Source organism: Equus quagga, chromosome 1 (assembly GCF_021613505.1).
Source record: "Equus quagga isolate Etosha38 chromosome 1, UCLA_HA_Equagga_1.0, whole genome shotgun sequence".
NCBI lineage: Eukaryota > Metazoa > Chordata > Mammalia > Perissodactyla > Equidae > Equus > Equus quagga.
Window position 1 is genome coordinate 58,852,402 of NC_060267.1, and position 13,268 is coordinate 58,865,669.

Sequence of the window (13,268 nt, forward strand, 5' to 3'; positions counted from 1 at the left end):
AACGTGCGCACGTAACTGCTGCACCACTGGGCCGGCCCCTAAAAATTTTTTAAAAGAAAAAAATGTACAGAGAATAATACATTGCATACTCATGTACTCACTACCTAGATTTTACATATGTTAATGTTTTGTCATATTTGTCCAGATTGAAAAAAAATAATAATGTATTTTGTATAAAATTGAAGCCCCCTTTACAGTCAATCCCTTCTCTCCAAGATATAACCACTCTCAAAGCCGGTGTGCAGTGTTTCCTTTCATGATTTTAATTCTAAAATGTTTATATCTATCTTTCCATTTATTCATCCATCCATCCGTCATAGAGTTATTCATTCCCCTATATTTTCTTCTGAAAATTCGAAGCTTGTCACTTTTAGATAATTTGACATTTAATCAATCCCCTAATCTTTTGCTTTTTAAAAACAATTCGTTAGCTGCTATATATGTCTTTCTGCACCTGAGGAATCTACCTACAGACAGATTCCCAAGTGTGGAGTTGCTGGGAGGCGTTTTTTTTCCCCTCCAGCTTTATTGAGGTATAATTTACATACTATAACATTCATCAATTTTAAGTCTATTCAGTGAAAAGTGAACATCACCACAGTTGGCACAGAACATTTCTATCACCCCAAAAAGTTTCCTTAAGTTTCTTTGTACTGCTATACTTTCTGTGATGTTTTTGCGTTTTCTTGCACGTCCTATAAATGGAATCATACAGTATGTACTCTTGATGTCTAGCTTGTTTCACTTAACATAATTTGCTTCTCAGATTCATCTTTGTTGTTCCATGTATCAGTAGTTCTTTTATGTGTATTGCTGAGTAGTATACCATTGTATAGATATACCACAATTTGTTCGTCCATTTACCAGTTGATCAGGACATTTGGGTACTTTCTGGTTTTTGGCTATTATGAATAAAGTTGTTATGAGCATTCATGTACAAGTGTTTGCGTGGACATAAGTTTTTATTTCTCTGGGGTAAATACTTAGGAGGCTAATTGCTGGAACATATGTTAACTGTACGTTTAACTTCATAAGATACTGCCAAGCTGTTTTCCAACATGGTTGTACCATTTTTCATTCTCACCAGCAATATATGAGGGTTTTAGTTGCTCCACATCCTCACTAACACTGGGTATTGTTAGATTTTTAAATTTTAGATCATCTAGTGGGTATTTAGTCCTATTTCATTATGGCTTTAATTTAACATTTCCCTGATGTCTGATGATGTTGAGCATCTTTTTTTTTTTTATTGAGTTATTGATAGGTTACAATCTTGTGAAATTTCAGTTGTACATTAATGTTTGTCAGTCATGTTGTAGGTGCATCACTTCACCCTTTGTGCCCACCCCCCATCTCACCTTTCCCCTGGTATCCACTAAACTGTTCTTAGTCCATAATTTTAAATTCCTCATATGAGTGGAGTCATACACAGATTATCTTTCTCTCGCTGGCTTATTTCGCTTAACATAATTCTCTCAAGGTCCATCCATGTTATTGCAAATGGAATGATTTTGTTCTGTTTTGCAGTTGAGTAGTATTCCATTGTATATATGTACCACATCTTCTTTATCCATTGGTCTGTTGCTGGACACTTAGTTGAGCATCTTTTCATGTGCTTATTTGTCACCTGTATATCTTCTTTGGTCAAGTGTTGGTTCAAATCTTTTGTTGAATTTTAAAATGTAGTTTCTTTGTATTCTTAATACTGTTTTGAGATTTCTTCTTATAGTCTTTTTTTTTTTTTTAAAGATTGGCACCTGAGCTAACAACTGTTGCCAATCTTTTTTTTTCTTTTTTTCTGCTTTTTCTCCCCAAATCCCCGCAGTACATAGTTGTATATTCTAGTTGTGGGTCCTTCTAGTTGTGGCATATGGGACGCTGCCTCAACATGGTCTAATGAGCAGTGCCATGTCCGACCCTAGGATGTGAACCAGGGAAACCCTGAGCCACCAAAGTGGAGAGTGTGAACTTAACCACTCGGCCGCGGGCCCCTCTTCTTACAGTCTTTTATCAGTTTTATCAGATAGGTTTTGCAAATATATCTTCCCAGTCTGTGGCTTGCATTTTTTTTTTTTTAGGAAGATTAGCCCTGGGCTAACTACTGCCAATCCTCCTCTTTTTGCTGAGGAAGACTGGCCCTGAGCTAACATCCATGCCCATCTTCCTCTAGTTTATACGTGGGACGCCTACCACAGCATGGCTTTTTGCCAAGCAGTGCTTTGTCCGTACCCAGGATCAGAACCGGTGAACCCTGGGCCGCCAAGAAGCAGAACGTGGGAACTTAACCGCTGCGCTACTGGGCCGGCCTCTGTGGCTTGCATTTTTAATGGTGTCTTTTGAGGAACACGTATTTTAAATTCTAAGTCTAATTTATCCGTGCTTTTACCTTTAAACTTTATGCTTTTTGTATCCAATTTGAGAAATCTTTGCCTATCCCAAGATCACAAAGATTTTCTCTTGTGTTTTCTTCTAGATGTTTTATAGTTTTAGCTCTTACATTTAGTTCTATTCATGATTCATTTTAAGTTAAGTTTTGCATATGCTGTGAGGAAAAGATAGTATATATATTTTTTATATTTATATAATTATATTATACATTTTTATATATTTCTGTTTTATTCCATGTCTATTTTTATGCCAGTGCCACACTGTCTGATTACTGTAGCTTTACAGTAAGTCTTGAATTAAATGAAATTATTGAAGAACGTTTGGGAAGAGGAATTGACATGAGACTACAAGGGACAGTCCAGGGGGAGATATACTTTGATTCAATAATAAAAAAAAAATTTCTTTAGCACTAAGTGCTGCCTGGAAATGCAGAGGGCCTTGTGAAAGGTACTGAATCACCTGTCTCTTGGAACTGATAAGCAGAGCTTGGATGTGAGCTGAGGTGAAGCCTTCAGTTGCAACACGGGACAAGGAGAATGGCAGATCTGTACCCTCAAGAATCTTTTCAGGCATTATGTCTGGGGATTTCCCTGTATCTTTTTTTTCCTCCCTGTGGCACTTAGCCCTACTCTTGATTGATAGAAATATTTGATGATTTCTGGAATTTAGCAGTTTTCTTTCATGTGTGGTCTGTCACCTTTCCTAGGAGCTGGCTTGCTGCAGTCCCAGTATGGAATTTTTTTTCTTGTGCAGTTCTCCATTGACATTTTGGCATAATGCTCTTTGTGATTATTCAGACAGGACCTCCTCTTGATGTCTGCTTATTCCCAGAAAGAAAGTACTTCTCAGTCTGGTTTAAAACCTATTGTCTAGATCTGGCCTGTTATGCTCTTCCTTTAGCATGAATGAAATGGAGTTTGTATGATGAGTTTTTTTTTTTTTTTGAGGAAGATTAGCCCTGAGCTAACATCTGCCACCAATTCTCCTCTTTTTGCTGAGGAAGATTGGCCCTGAGCTAACACCCGTGCCCATCTTCCTCTGCTTTTTATATGTGGGACGCCTGCCGCAGCATGGCTTGACAAGTGGTGCATAGGTCCGTACCTGGGATCTGAACCAGTGAGCCCCAGGCCGCCGAAGCGGAACATATGAACTTAACTGCTCTGCCACTGGGCCGAGCTGTCTATGATGAGTTTTAAATAAGGAACATATATAACTTAAACCTTGGAAAGATATCTGATGTGGAATTGGTTGCTTATCATGGGAGTAACCCAGCTCTCTCTACCTGCTTGTCAGGCGGCTGTAAGAGATTTCTGTATTGAGCGTGAGTTTAGACTGAATGACTTGTAAGGGCCCTTCTAACTATCTTCAATCTTTGATCAGAAGTCCCAGCTTTTTTCTCTTCTAAGACTTAGACTTAAAAATGTAGTTGTAACTCTAGCCTTGGCCCATAACAAGTGATCAAAAAATGTAGGTTAAAAAGTTAATTTGCAAAAATTATTCATGCTGTCGTTTTTTTTCTCTTGCAGTTAAACGAGCCAAATTCCAGGGTTCACCAGGTAAGGCCAACCTTTAATTATTATACCCTTTCCTGCCATACTTGCTGTGAGGTAAAAGCAGTCTTTTAAAACAGCAATTTCATTTAATTCATTGATTAAATTAATTAAATTCACTAAATTAATTTATTAAATGATTTAAAAAATCAATATCAGGAGGTCTTGCTCAGGGGGGTACAGAGTTTCAGTTATGCAAGGTGAATAATTTCTGGAGACCTAATGTACAGTACTGTGTCTATCGTTAACAGTATTGTGTTCTTGAAATTTGCTAAGAGGGTAGATCTTGTGTTTTCAACACACACACAGAAAATGGTAACTATGTAAGGTGGTGATGAATATGTTAATTGGCTTGATTGTGGTGATTATTTCACAGTGTATACATACATCAAATCAAGTTTTATACTTTAAATATATACAATTTTGAATTGTCAGTTATACCTCAGTGAAGCTGAAAAAAAAATCGGTGCTGTTGTAAAACATTAAAGAAATCTATCTATCTAGTGAAAAGTTAAAGTCCCTTTACCTCTTGGCCAACTCATTTCTACTTCTCAGAAGTAACTGTTTAGAAGTTTTTATATACGTTTTCAAACTTTCTCTGTATATGCTTGTATACGATACTGGATCAGCTACACATATCTTTTTGCAACCTGCTTTTTTTTCCAGCAAGACATGAAAGTCTTGTGTGTGTGTATATACTATATCTGGTTCTTTCTTTTAAAGTCTTATACAGAATTTTATTGTAGATTTGTACCCTAGATCCCTGATTGATGAATATTTAGGTTGTCTACAGTTTTTTGCTACTATAAGCAATAAATGTTCTTGTGCGTTTACCATTGCCTGCTCTTACAAATGTATCCGTACGCTAGAGTCCAGAAGTAGCATTGCTGGGCCAAATGTATGCATTTAAAAAAAATTTGGTAGCTGTTGTCAACTTGTTCTTCTGAAAGTTTTTGCTGGATTATGCTCAGACCAAAAGTATATGAGTGTTTATTTTCCCAAATCCTTATCAGCATCAGATAACATGAAACTCTTTAATCTTTGCCCAGCTGAAGATATAAATGGTATCTCTTTATTTTAATATGCATTTCCTTAACTGTGAATGTCACATTATTCTGGTTATTGCTGTGGAAAAGAGAGAGTATTGGGAATTGCTGGGAAGAAATGAACATGCTTGGAAACCCAGGAAAATCTGAAAACCCAAATTTTGGGTGCAACAGGAATTAAAGCAGTTTCTGAGCCTCCTCTCTCCACTGCCTCTGGGTTAGTGCTTCTTTCTGAGAAGCTGTTCTGTTCTCCTTTCTTTTCAGCTGGTTTTCTATGCTTACCTGTCTTGCATACAGTCCATAATGGCATCTCCAATGGAGTTTATATGCTTCTCCTTTGAGCTTTATCACCAACCACCGATTGTCACTATTTCTGTTTTCCTTTTCTAAAATCTTTTGAAAGGAAATCGTATTGGTCTCAGCTTTTGGCCAGCCCGTGGACTGGCTGCTCTTGGGTCATGTCTGCACCTGGTCTGGTCATCTCTGGTTGAATGTGGGTAGTGGAGTACAAAATCATATGATAGAAAACATTGCTCAGTGGTCTATTGCACTGATACATCTGGATATGGATGGGGATTCCCTCAGGTCGGTGGGCTTGTATCCTTATATGTCGTTAGTAGAATTGTAAACTTTCCATGTCCAAGTATAAAATTGCATAATTTTTAATGATACTAAGGGAAAGATTTACTTTCTGCTACAAGTGCGTGACAGGGCCCATTTTCTCCCATCTCTAACATTAGGTAATCATTTTAAACAATCTTTACCAATTTGATTAGTCAAAAATGATAGTCTTCTTTCTTTCATTTTATAAAATTATGATTGATTTCTTACAGAGAAAAGTGAACTCTCAATTCAGTGCCCGTAATCATGGCTGATGCAAAATGTGCTGTGTTGAGCAGTAGGTCAGACTTCTGGGTTTTGAGTTCCAGGCCACCTCTCTTTGTTTAATATTCAATGCACACTCTCAGGTTAGACAATTTCCTTTTCCCAACTCTGTGATAACACTTCTTATAACTGAATAGATCAAGTTTGACGTCCGCTTCCTTTATGAGAGTTTTTCCTCAGTTCTTGTCTCTGTCAACAGCTGGAACTGACTCTTTCCTCTTCTGCAGTTCTTTATAACTTTTTCTCTTATGGTACTTATTCTTTCTACATTTTATTAAGTTTACATAATCTTTCCTGCTAGATTAATTAGATTAGTTCTTTTCAAACTGCAGGTGGACTATAAAATCAATTTAGTTATGATTAACATTTTAATAGATTAAATTAAAACAGGAAATATCAATGTATCACACCTTATATTTCATGAAGCTTTTGTTTTAGTTTATATGTGTGTGTATGTGTGTCTACTGGGTCAAATATAAAATATATTTCTTAAATTTGCAAAACGCTGTTATAGATTATGCTTTTGAAGAGTGGTATATTTTTACAACTTTTTGCAACTCTACAATGCTTAGAATGATGCTATATTATACAAAATATATATATTCCATTTTTTCTTCTACATGTAATGTTTTAATTTGGATATTATTTAATTCCAGGAGCTTTATGAGGTTGGGTAACAATCTGAGTGCTAAGTATTACATCTTCATTTTGCATTTTTTCAAAGATAAATTTAACACATACGTGACCCTGAAAGTGCAGAATGTGAAGAGCACAACGGTAGCAGTTCGTGGTGATCAGCCTTCCTGGGAACAAGATTTTATGTTGTAAGTGCTTTGTAGCAGCAGCATTCCCACAATATTTGACAGTCTTCCCGAGGCAGTCACATTGGATTAAACAATTAGAGCTGAAGATTTTGCATATGTCTAAGATTTATAAAATATGTTAAATATTTTAAAACATTTTAATATATTAACATATGCTAAATATTTTCTTTGAAAGCTACAGATTTACAGGAACAAGTAAAGTGTGTGGCAGGTGAAGTATATCTGCAGTTTTGTTCTCTTGTGGATTTCTAATCTGTTCTTAGAGGTGAATTATGAATGTGAGTAAACTCCCAATTAATTTATGTGGGTGGAAATACTACCTAGTCAGATTTTCTCCGTGGTCAGAATTGGAATATATACAGCATACTTAGCATGATGTTAAACATAACTTAATCTTTCTTTGATTCTCAGAAGGCTCCTTGAAGGAATGTGATTATGCATGTGAGAGACTGTGTGTCTGTGTATACCCAAGTTATCTGCTTTAGAGGATGAGTATTTCTATGCCTATAGTCCTTTTACTTTATGGAGTAAAATGTCCTACATTCATCTAGTAATAAAATGAGTAAACGTTAGTAGACTTTCTTATGTATAACACAAAATTTAGTATGTTGTGATTGTGAGTTCTGGCTTTAAAAACTTGATATTTCTTTTTTTTTTTTTCCCTTCTTAAATTTCAAGATTTTTTCCCCCTGCTCTAGAAAAGGGGAGAGAAGTGTAGAATCTAATTTTGAAGGACTAGGCAAATCACTTAGCTTCTCAAGTGCCAGTTTCCTTATCTGTAAAGTTCTACTTTTCTTAGAAGATTATGCTTATTTTTTGGAAAGGTGGGTGCAAGGGGATCAAACAAGAAAATGTATTAAAATTCCTGTGAAACTTGAAATTTAAGTGACATTGCTTTGCAAGTTTTATAGTGCATCTCAGAGAGACATAGGGATGATTATTATTTTTATGGGGAAGTGTTCCAACCCTACAGGCTTTTTAATGTATTTCTTCTTATTGTACCATTTAGGAAACTTTGTTATAATAACTATTATCATATTGTTATATTATTGTTATAATACCTATTATGAGGGCTTGGGCTAAGACAATAGCAGAAGGGATAGGAGAAAAGGATGGATAGAAGATGTTAAGGAGGTGGAACCAGGATTTGTCTTGAATGATGGGGTAAGTGGTGTGCCACTCATCAGGATAGGGGATGGTGCAAGATCAGTTATGGACAAGTTTATTTATTTTATTTATTATTTATTTTTTTAAAGATTTTATTTTTTCCTTTTTCTCCCCAAAGCCCCCCGTTACATAGCTGTATATTTTTTTAGTTGTGGCTCTTTTCAATTGTGGCATGTGGGACGCCGCCTCAGCATGGCCTGATGAGCAGTGCATTGTCCTTGTCCAGGATCCGAACTGGCGAAACCCCAGGCTGCCGAAGCAGAGCACGTGAACCCAACTACTCGGCCAAAGGGCCAGCCCGGGACAAGTTTATATTTGAGGTTCTTACAGCACAGGTAGCAGGAGAGGTACAGAAGGTACTTAGAAACCTGAACCTGGTACTCAGGGAAGAAATCTGGGTTAGAGAAATATTTTGGTCACCTGAAGCCATAGGTGTAGATGAGAAAGCTTAGGGAGAGAGCATGTAGGGTGAGAATAGGGCCTGGGGTAGAGCCTGGAGAGCACCAGCATTTAACGATGGACAAAGGGAACTAAGAAGGAATGAACAGAGAGGTTGAAGGAGAGACAGTGGATACTAGTGTCCTGAAAACTAAGGGAGAACTGGGGCTTCGAAAACAAAGAGGCCAGTGGTGTCAAATTTCTTACTGGTTGCTTCTCTCTCTAGATTATAAGCCTCATTCACTCCCTATCTCAATTATAGTAACATGAGAATGAGACCACTTATTCATTTCATTACACACGTAGTGTACTAAGTCAGCTATGAACAGTTTATTCAGGTGTCTTCCTATACTACTATATTAGCCATACCACAGTCCTGGCTATGGTATGTAAAACTAGCAATCCTACTTTCTTCCACCTTCTAATTGGCTGTAATAATCACCTACTGTGTTAGCTGTTCCCAGCAAGTGAAAAGTAGTGATCTACAGCCTCTTATCAGCATAGCCAGCTTTATTCTTATGTGTTTATTTTCCAGTTTCCCATAGCACTTCCCCTTTCCGCCCTGCTGTGGTATGTGTGAATTTCCTGTCTCCCACCTTGAGATGCTATGTAATTTTGCCCTCTTCCCCTTTACACGTGGGTTTTATTAGCTACTTTCTCTACCTTTCTGTGCCTATTTCTTATGCCTCTTACCCTGTTCTTTTGTCACTGGCAACTCCATTGCTGGTCTCTTGTCTCCCTTTCTCCTTTTCCCGTCTCCCTGATGTATTCTATGGCAGTATCTTATGTTCTCAAGGGCCCTTATACTTCTGCTTGACTCCCTTTCATAAATAAATCTTGTAAAGAAACCTTGCCTTTTTCTAAAAGGTTCCTGTATACAGCGAGTGCAAAGGCATAAGTTGGGGGCAGTGTCGTTACTGTTAACAGTACAACAGAACTGTCGCTTAAGGGTGGAGATTGTAGGCAGGCAGGCCTGGCAGTAATGCCCTTGCTGCTTGACCTCATTTTTTTGTGAAATTGCATTAATCTAACCATAATTGTAGCTCCAAAGGAGAGGAGACAGACGGACAGGGGCGTTTTTCTATGGATACCCTACATAGGTTTCTCAGGGCCTAAAGAATGGTTGCAGTTTTCTGGAGCATTTTGATTTTCCCTGACAACGGGATCCTGGTGAGAAAGTATTCACAGTTTAGCAAAACAGGTGATAGAGCTGTTTCTTTCATATTATCTGGCTTTCTTTAAAGGGTTTTTTTCTTTCCTTTAGTGAGATTAATCGCCTGGACCTGGGTCTGAGTGTGGAGGTATGGAACAAAGGACTGATCTGGGACACCATGGTGGGGACCGTGTGGATTGCGCTGAAGACTATTCGTCAGTCGGATGAGGTCAGTCAATGCATTGCCCGTTTGGCGGTATGATTCTAGCCCTTACTTTTCCCCGTCCTAGCTCCAGGCAACTAATATTCATCCACACATCTCAGATTGCTTTGCTCCCATTCTCATTAGAAGGAGTGGAACCAGTCTATTCCTAACCTCACCCAGAGGCTCAGGGGATTTTATTTAGATCTGATCTTCCTTCTGTCCTATGACTGACCTCAGAGATGCCAGAGCACCTCTTTGGCATTATCAGGTAGACAGCCCCTTTTGAGTACTCCGTGTGCATGTGTGTGTGTGTGAGATCTAGGATGCCTGTGGTTTCTGCATTCCCCTCTAAGACACTGTCCTGGGAGGAGTGCCATTAAACTTCCTCGCCCAGCTGGCTGGTCCTGTTCTCAGCTGTGTTTCTTTGAGTCACCAATCTGCAGGCAATTGGTTTCAATTTTCCTTCTTCCACATGTAGTCCTAATAGAGTTTGAGGAACTACCAGGCTTGGCAATTGGTATTCACAGTGTCTCATTATATGTGCTGCATAATAACGTTTCAGTAAAGGACAGACTGCATATACAACAGGGGTCCCATAACAGTACCATATAGCCTAGGTGTGTAGTAGGCTACACCATCTATGTTTGTGTGAGTATACTGTGATGTTTGCACAATGACGAAATCGCCTGATGACACGTCTCAGAACGTATCCCTGTCATCAAGTGATGCATGACTATGTTTTCAAGACTGAACTCCCACTCCACTTTCCCAGATTAGAGTATAACTCAGCATCATTTTCCCATAGACACTCACTTTGAACCTGGACAAAATCTGTCATATTCCTGATGGACTGTGAGTTTTCTCTGGGCATGGGGATGGTGAAGGTGTGCCTCTCTTCCCAAATTTCTTTTAGTTCCAGCTAAGTCTCTATCCCCTCTGGCCGATGGGCAGTTCGTTTTCATTGTGGCCTCAGTTCAGGTCTTCTTAACTAGCAATGTTACTAGCTCTTTACTGATTAGAAGTAGCGACACATATTAAGTGACATAGTCATTGAGAATTGTGCAGATTAAATATTGATCCATGGAGATGCTTAGTTTTTGAGTTTGGCACTCCAGAAGTTCTATCCTCAGCGGGCTTGTAGAGAGCTGAGCACAGTGAAAACTGCTGTCCCACCAAAGAGGGATAACAGATGCCATATGTAGTAAAGGCAGGTGGTGACAGTGGTGTGTTTCCCTCTCCAGGATGTGAGTGGCTATCAAAAGCTCTCCAGCAAGGAAATCAGAGAAAAACACCTGGCTCTTAAACCAAGAGGGGAGCTATGGAAGAATAATGTTCAATCTTACATCTTTGTTTTCTAGGAAGGGCCTGGAGAGTGGTCCACATTGGAGGCAGAGACATTAATGAAAGATGATGAGATCTGTGGAACTAAAAACCCAACTCCCCATAAAATTTTGCTTGATACAAGATTTGAGTTGCCTTTTGGTGAGTCTATTTTATTAGATTTTAAAAACCATTTAATACTTTTTTACCATATTGTTTGAAGTTGTTTGCTTGTTTCATTACTGAGTTTTTTGTCTTGTCAGCTGTCTCCTTTGAGGGCATTCTGTCTCTGTCCACTCTGTTCTCTATAACACTTCTCGCAGGGACGGTGCAAAGTAGATTCCAGAATGGTGCTCATTAAAGAATCCACACTAAAAGCATTCTCTTCAGATCATTTAGTTTTCTGTGACAATATATTATAATAACTTATGAAATACCTGCTTGTTAGAGAACATCAATGATTTATTCTTTTGATAATATTTTACCATTTATTGTCTTTAAGTGACTATATACCTTATAATTTGTCAATGTAAACATTAAAGTAGCACTAATAAATAGAAGGATAATTTTTAAAAAATCAGAAAAAACATACTCATGATAAAAATTCAAACAGTATGGAAATGTTTATGGATAAAAAGTTAAAATTTTCTCTTCCCACTTCCTTATTCTCCTTTGCATTCCCCAGAGATAAACCACTGTTAACTTTCTTGTGTCTTGGTTTAGACATAAGAAATTTCTTTTCTAGAAATAGATTTTCACAAAATTTGGATCATTCTCTGTATACTATGTATAGAGATATATAGTTTTGTATAAACTACTTAAATACACTATTTTGGACATCATTCCATGTTAAACTTTAAGGTCTATCTTGCAGATCCAAACAGCTGCTTATGCCATAAATTATGTCAGCAATCCTGTATTAATTGACATGAAGATTGCTTCCAGTTTTTTTTTTTTCCCCTCCTCAAAGCCCCCCGGTACACAGTTGTATATTCTTCGTTGTGGGTCCTTCTAGTTGTGGCATGTGCGACGCTGCCTCAGCGTGGTTTGATGAGCAGTGCCATGTCCGCGCCCAGGATTCGAACCAACGAAACACTGGGCCGCCTGCAGCGGAGCGCGCGAACTCAACCACTCTGCCACGGGGCCAGCCCCAATTTTTTTGATATTATGTACTGCTATAATGACCAGCTATTTCTGTTCCCATTTGTGTGTCTTAGGATAAATTCCTAAAAGTAGAATTTAAAGAATGAGTCAAAGGATATGTGCATTATTATTTTTCGTTGTACTGCCAAATTACTTGTGAAAAAGACCGTACCAATTTATATTCTTACCAGCTGTGTCTGAGGTGTCTCTTTTCTGCACATCTTTGCCTACATTTTTTTTTTTTTTTGTGAGGAAGATTAGCCCTGAGCTAACTGCTGCCAATCCTCCTCTTTTTGCTGAGGAAGACTGACCCTGAGCCAGCATCTGTGCCCATCTTCCTCTACTTTATATGTGGGACACCTACCACAGCATGGCGTGCCAAGTGGTGCCATGTCCGTACCCAGGATCCGAACAGGTGAACCCCGGGCCGCCGAAGCTGAATGTACGCACTTAACTGCTGCCCCACCGGGCCGACCCCTTTGTCTAAATTTTGTATTTCTCGGTTTTTAATGTTTTTCTGTGTAATTGGTTTACATGGTATCTTGTTTTAGTTAAATTTAGTTTAATTTTAATGTTGACTGCTCACATTATTGATATCTACATATACTATTGTTATTGCTACTAATTTATGATTTCAGTCTGCTTATATCTTGTACCTTATGGTTATTTAAGCAAAAATGCCATGATTTTCCAATAAGCTCAGAAATAACTAAACTCAGAACAACTATTAGTTAAGAAAAATAGAAAGGAAAACTTTTGTGTGTCTCTGGGCCAAGTTGCAGGTAAAGAGAAAAGCAGTTGGGAGTTGTTGCTGCGGCTTAGTTTCTTGTATTCTTAGTGCTGTGTTCTGGGCTGCACTGGTTTGGAATGGAGTCTCTGTCTTGCTGAATTGAGATGGAGAAGGGTGGGAGTGGGTCTTGGTTCAGATACCACAGAAATTGGATGTTCTTAAAGTTTTAGTAGATTTTCTTGAATAAGTGTTTCTTCATTTGCTGTATGCCTTACGACCATTTCCAGAGACTTTAAATGGTGTTTTTTAATGTATACAGTTTTGCTACGGAGTGGATCTGTGGAGCTCCTCACATTGTCAGGCTAGAAGTCTGTCAGTCCATCCCTCATTGCATTTTTATTTAATTAATTAACTTATTT

The 13,268-nt window shown here is 38.2% G+C and overlaps 1 protein-coding gene across 9 annotated transcripts in view; it reads left to right on the top strand.

Annotated features, from left to right (window-relative positions):
- The window catches only part of UNC13B (unc-13 homolog B), a 186,961-nt gene that overhangs the window by 16,458 nt on the left and 157,235 nt on the right, over window positions 1-13,268 (top strand). For all 9 annotated transcript variants that reach the window (XM_046677335.1, XM_046677343.1, XM_046677372.1 and 6 more), the window contains exons 2-5: window positions 3,915-3,944; window positions 6,594-6,693; window positions 9,563-9,680; window positions 11,015-11,138. In XM_046677335.1, the coding sequence (XP_046533291.1) occupies window positions 3,915-3,944; window positions 6,594-6,693; window positions 9,563-9,680; window positions 11,015-11,138 (372 nt within the window). The remainder of the gene's footprint in view (window positions 1-3,914; window positions 3,945-6,593; window positions 6,694-9,562; window positions 9,681-11,014; window positions 11,139-13,268) is intronic.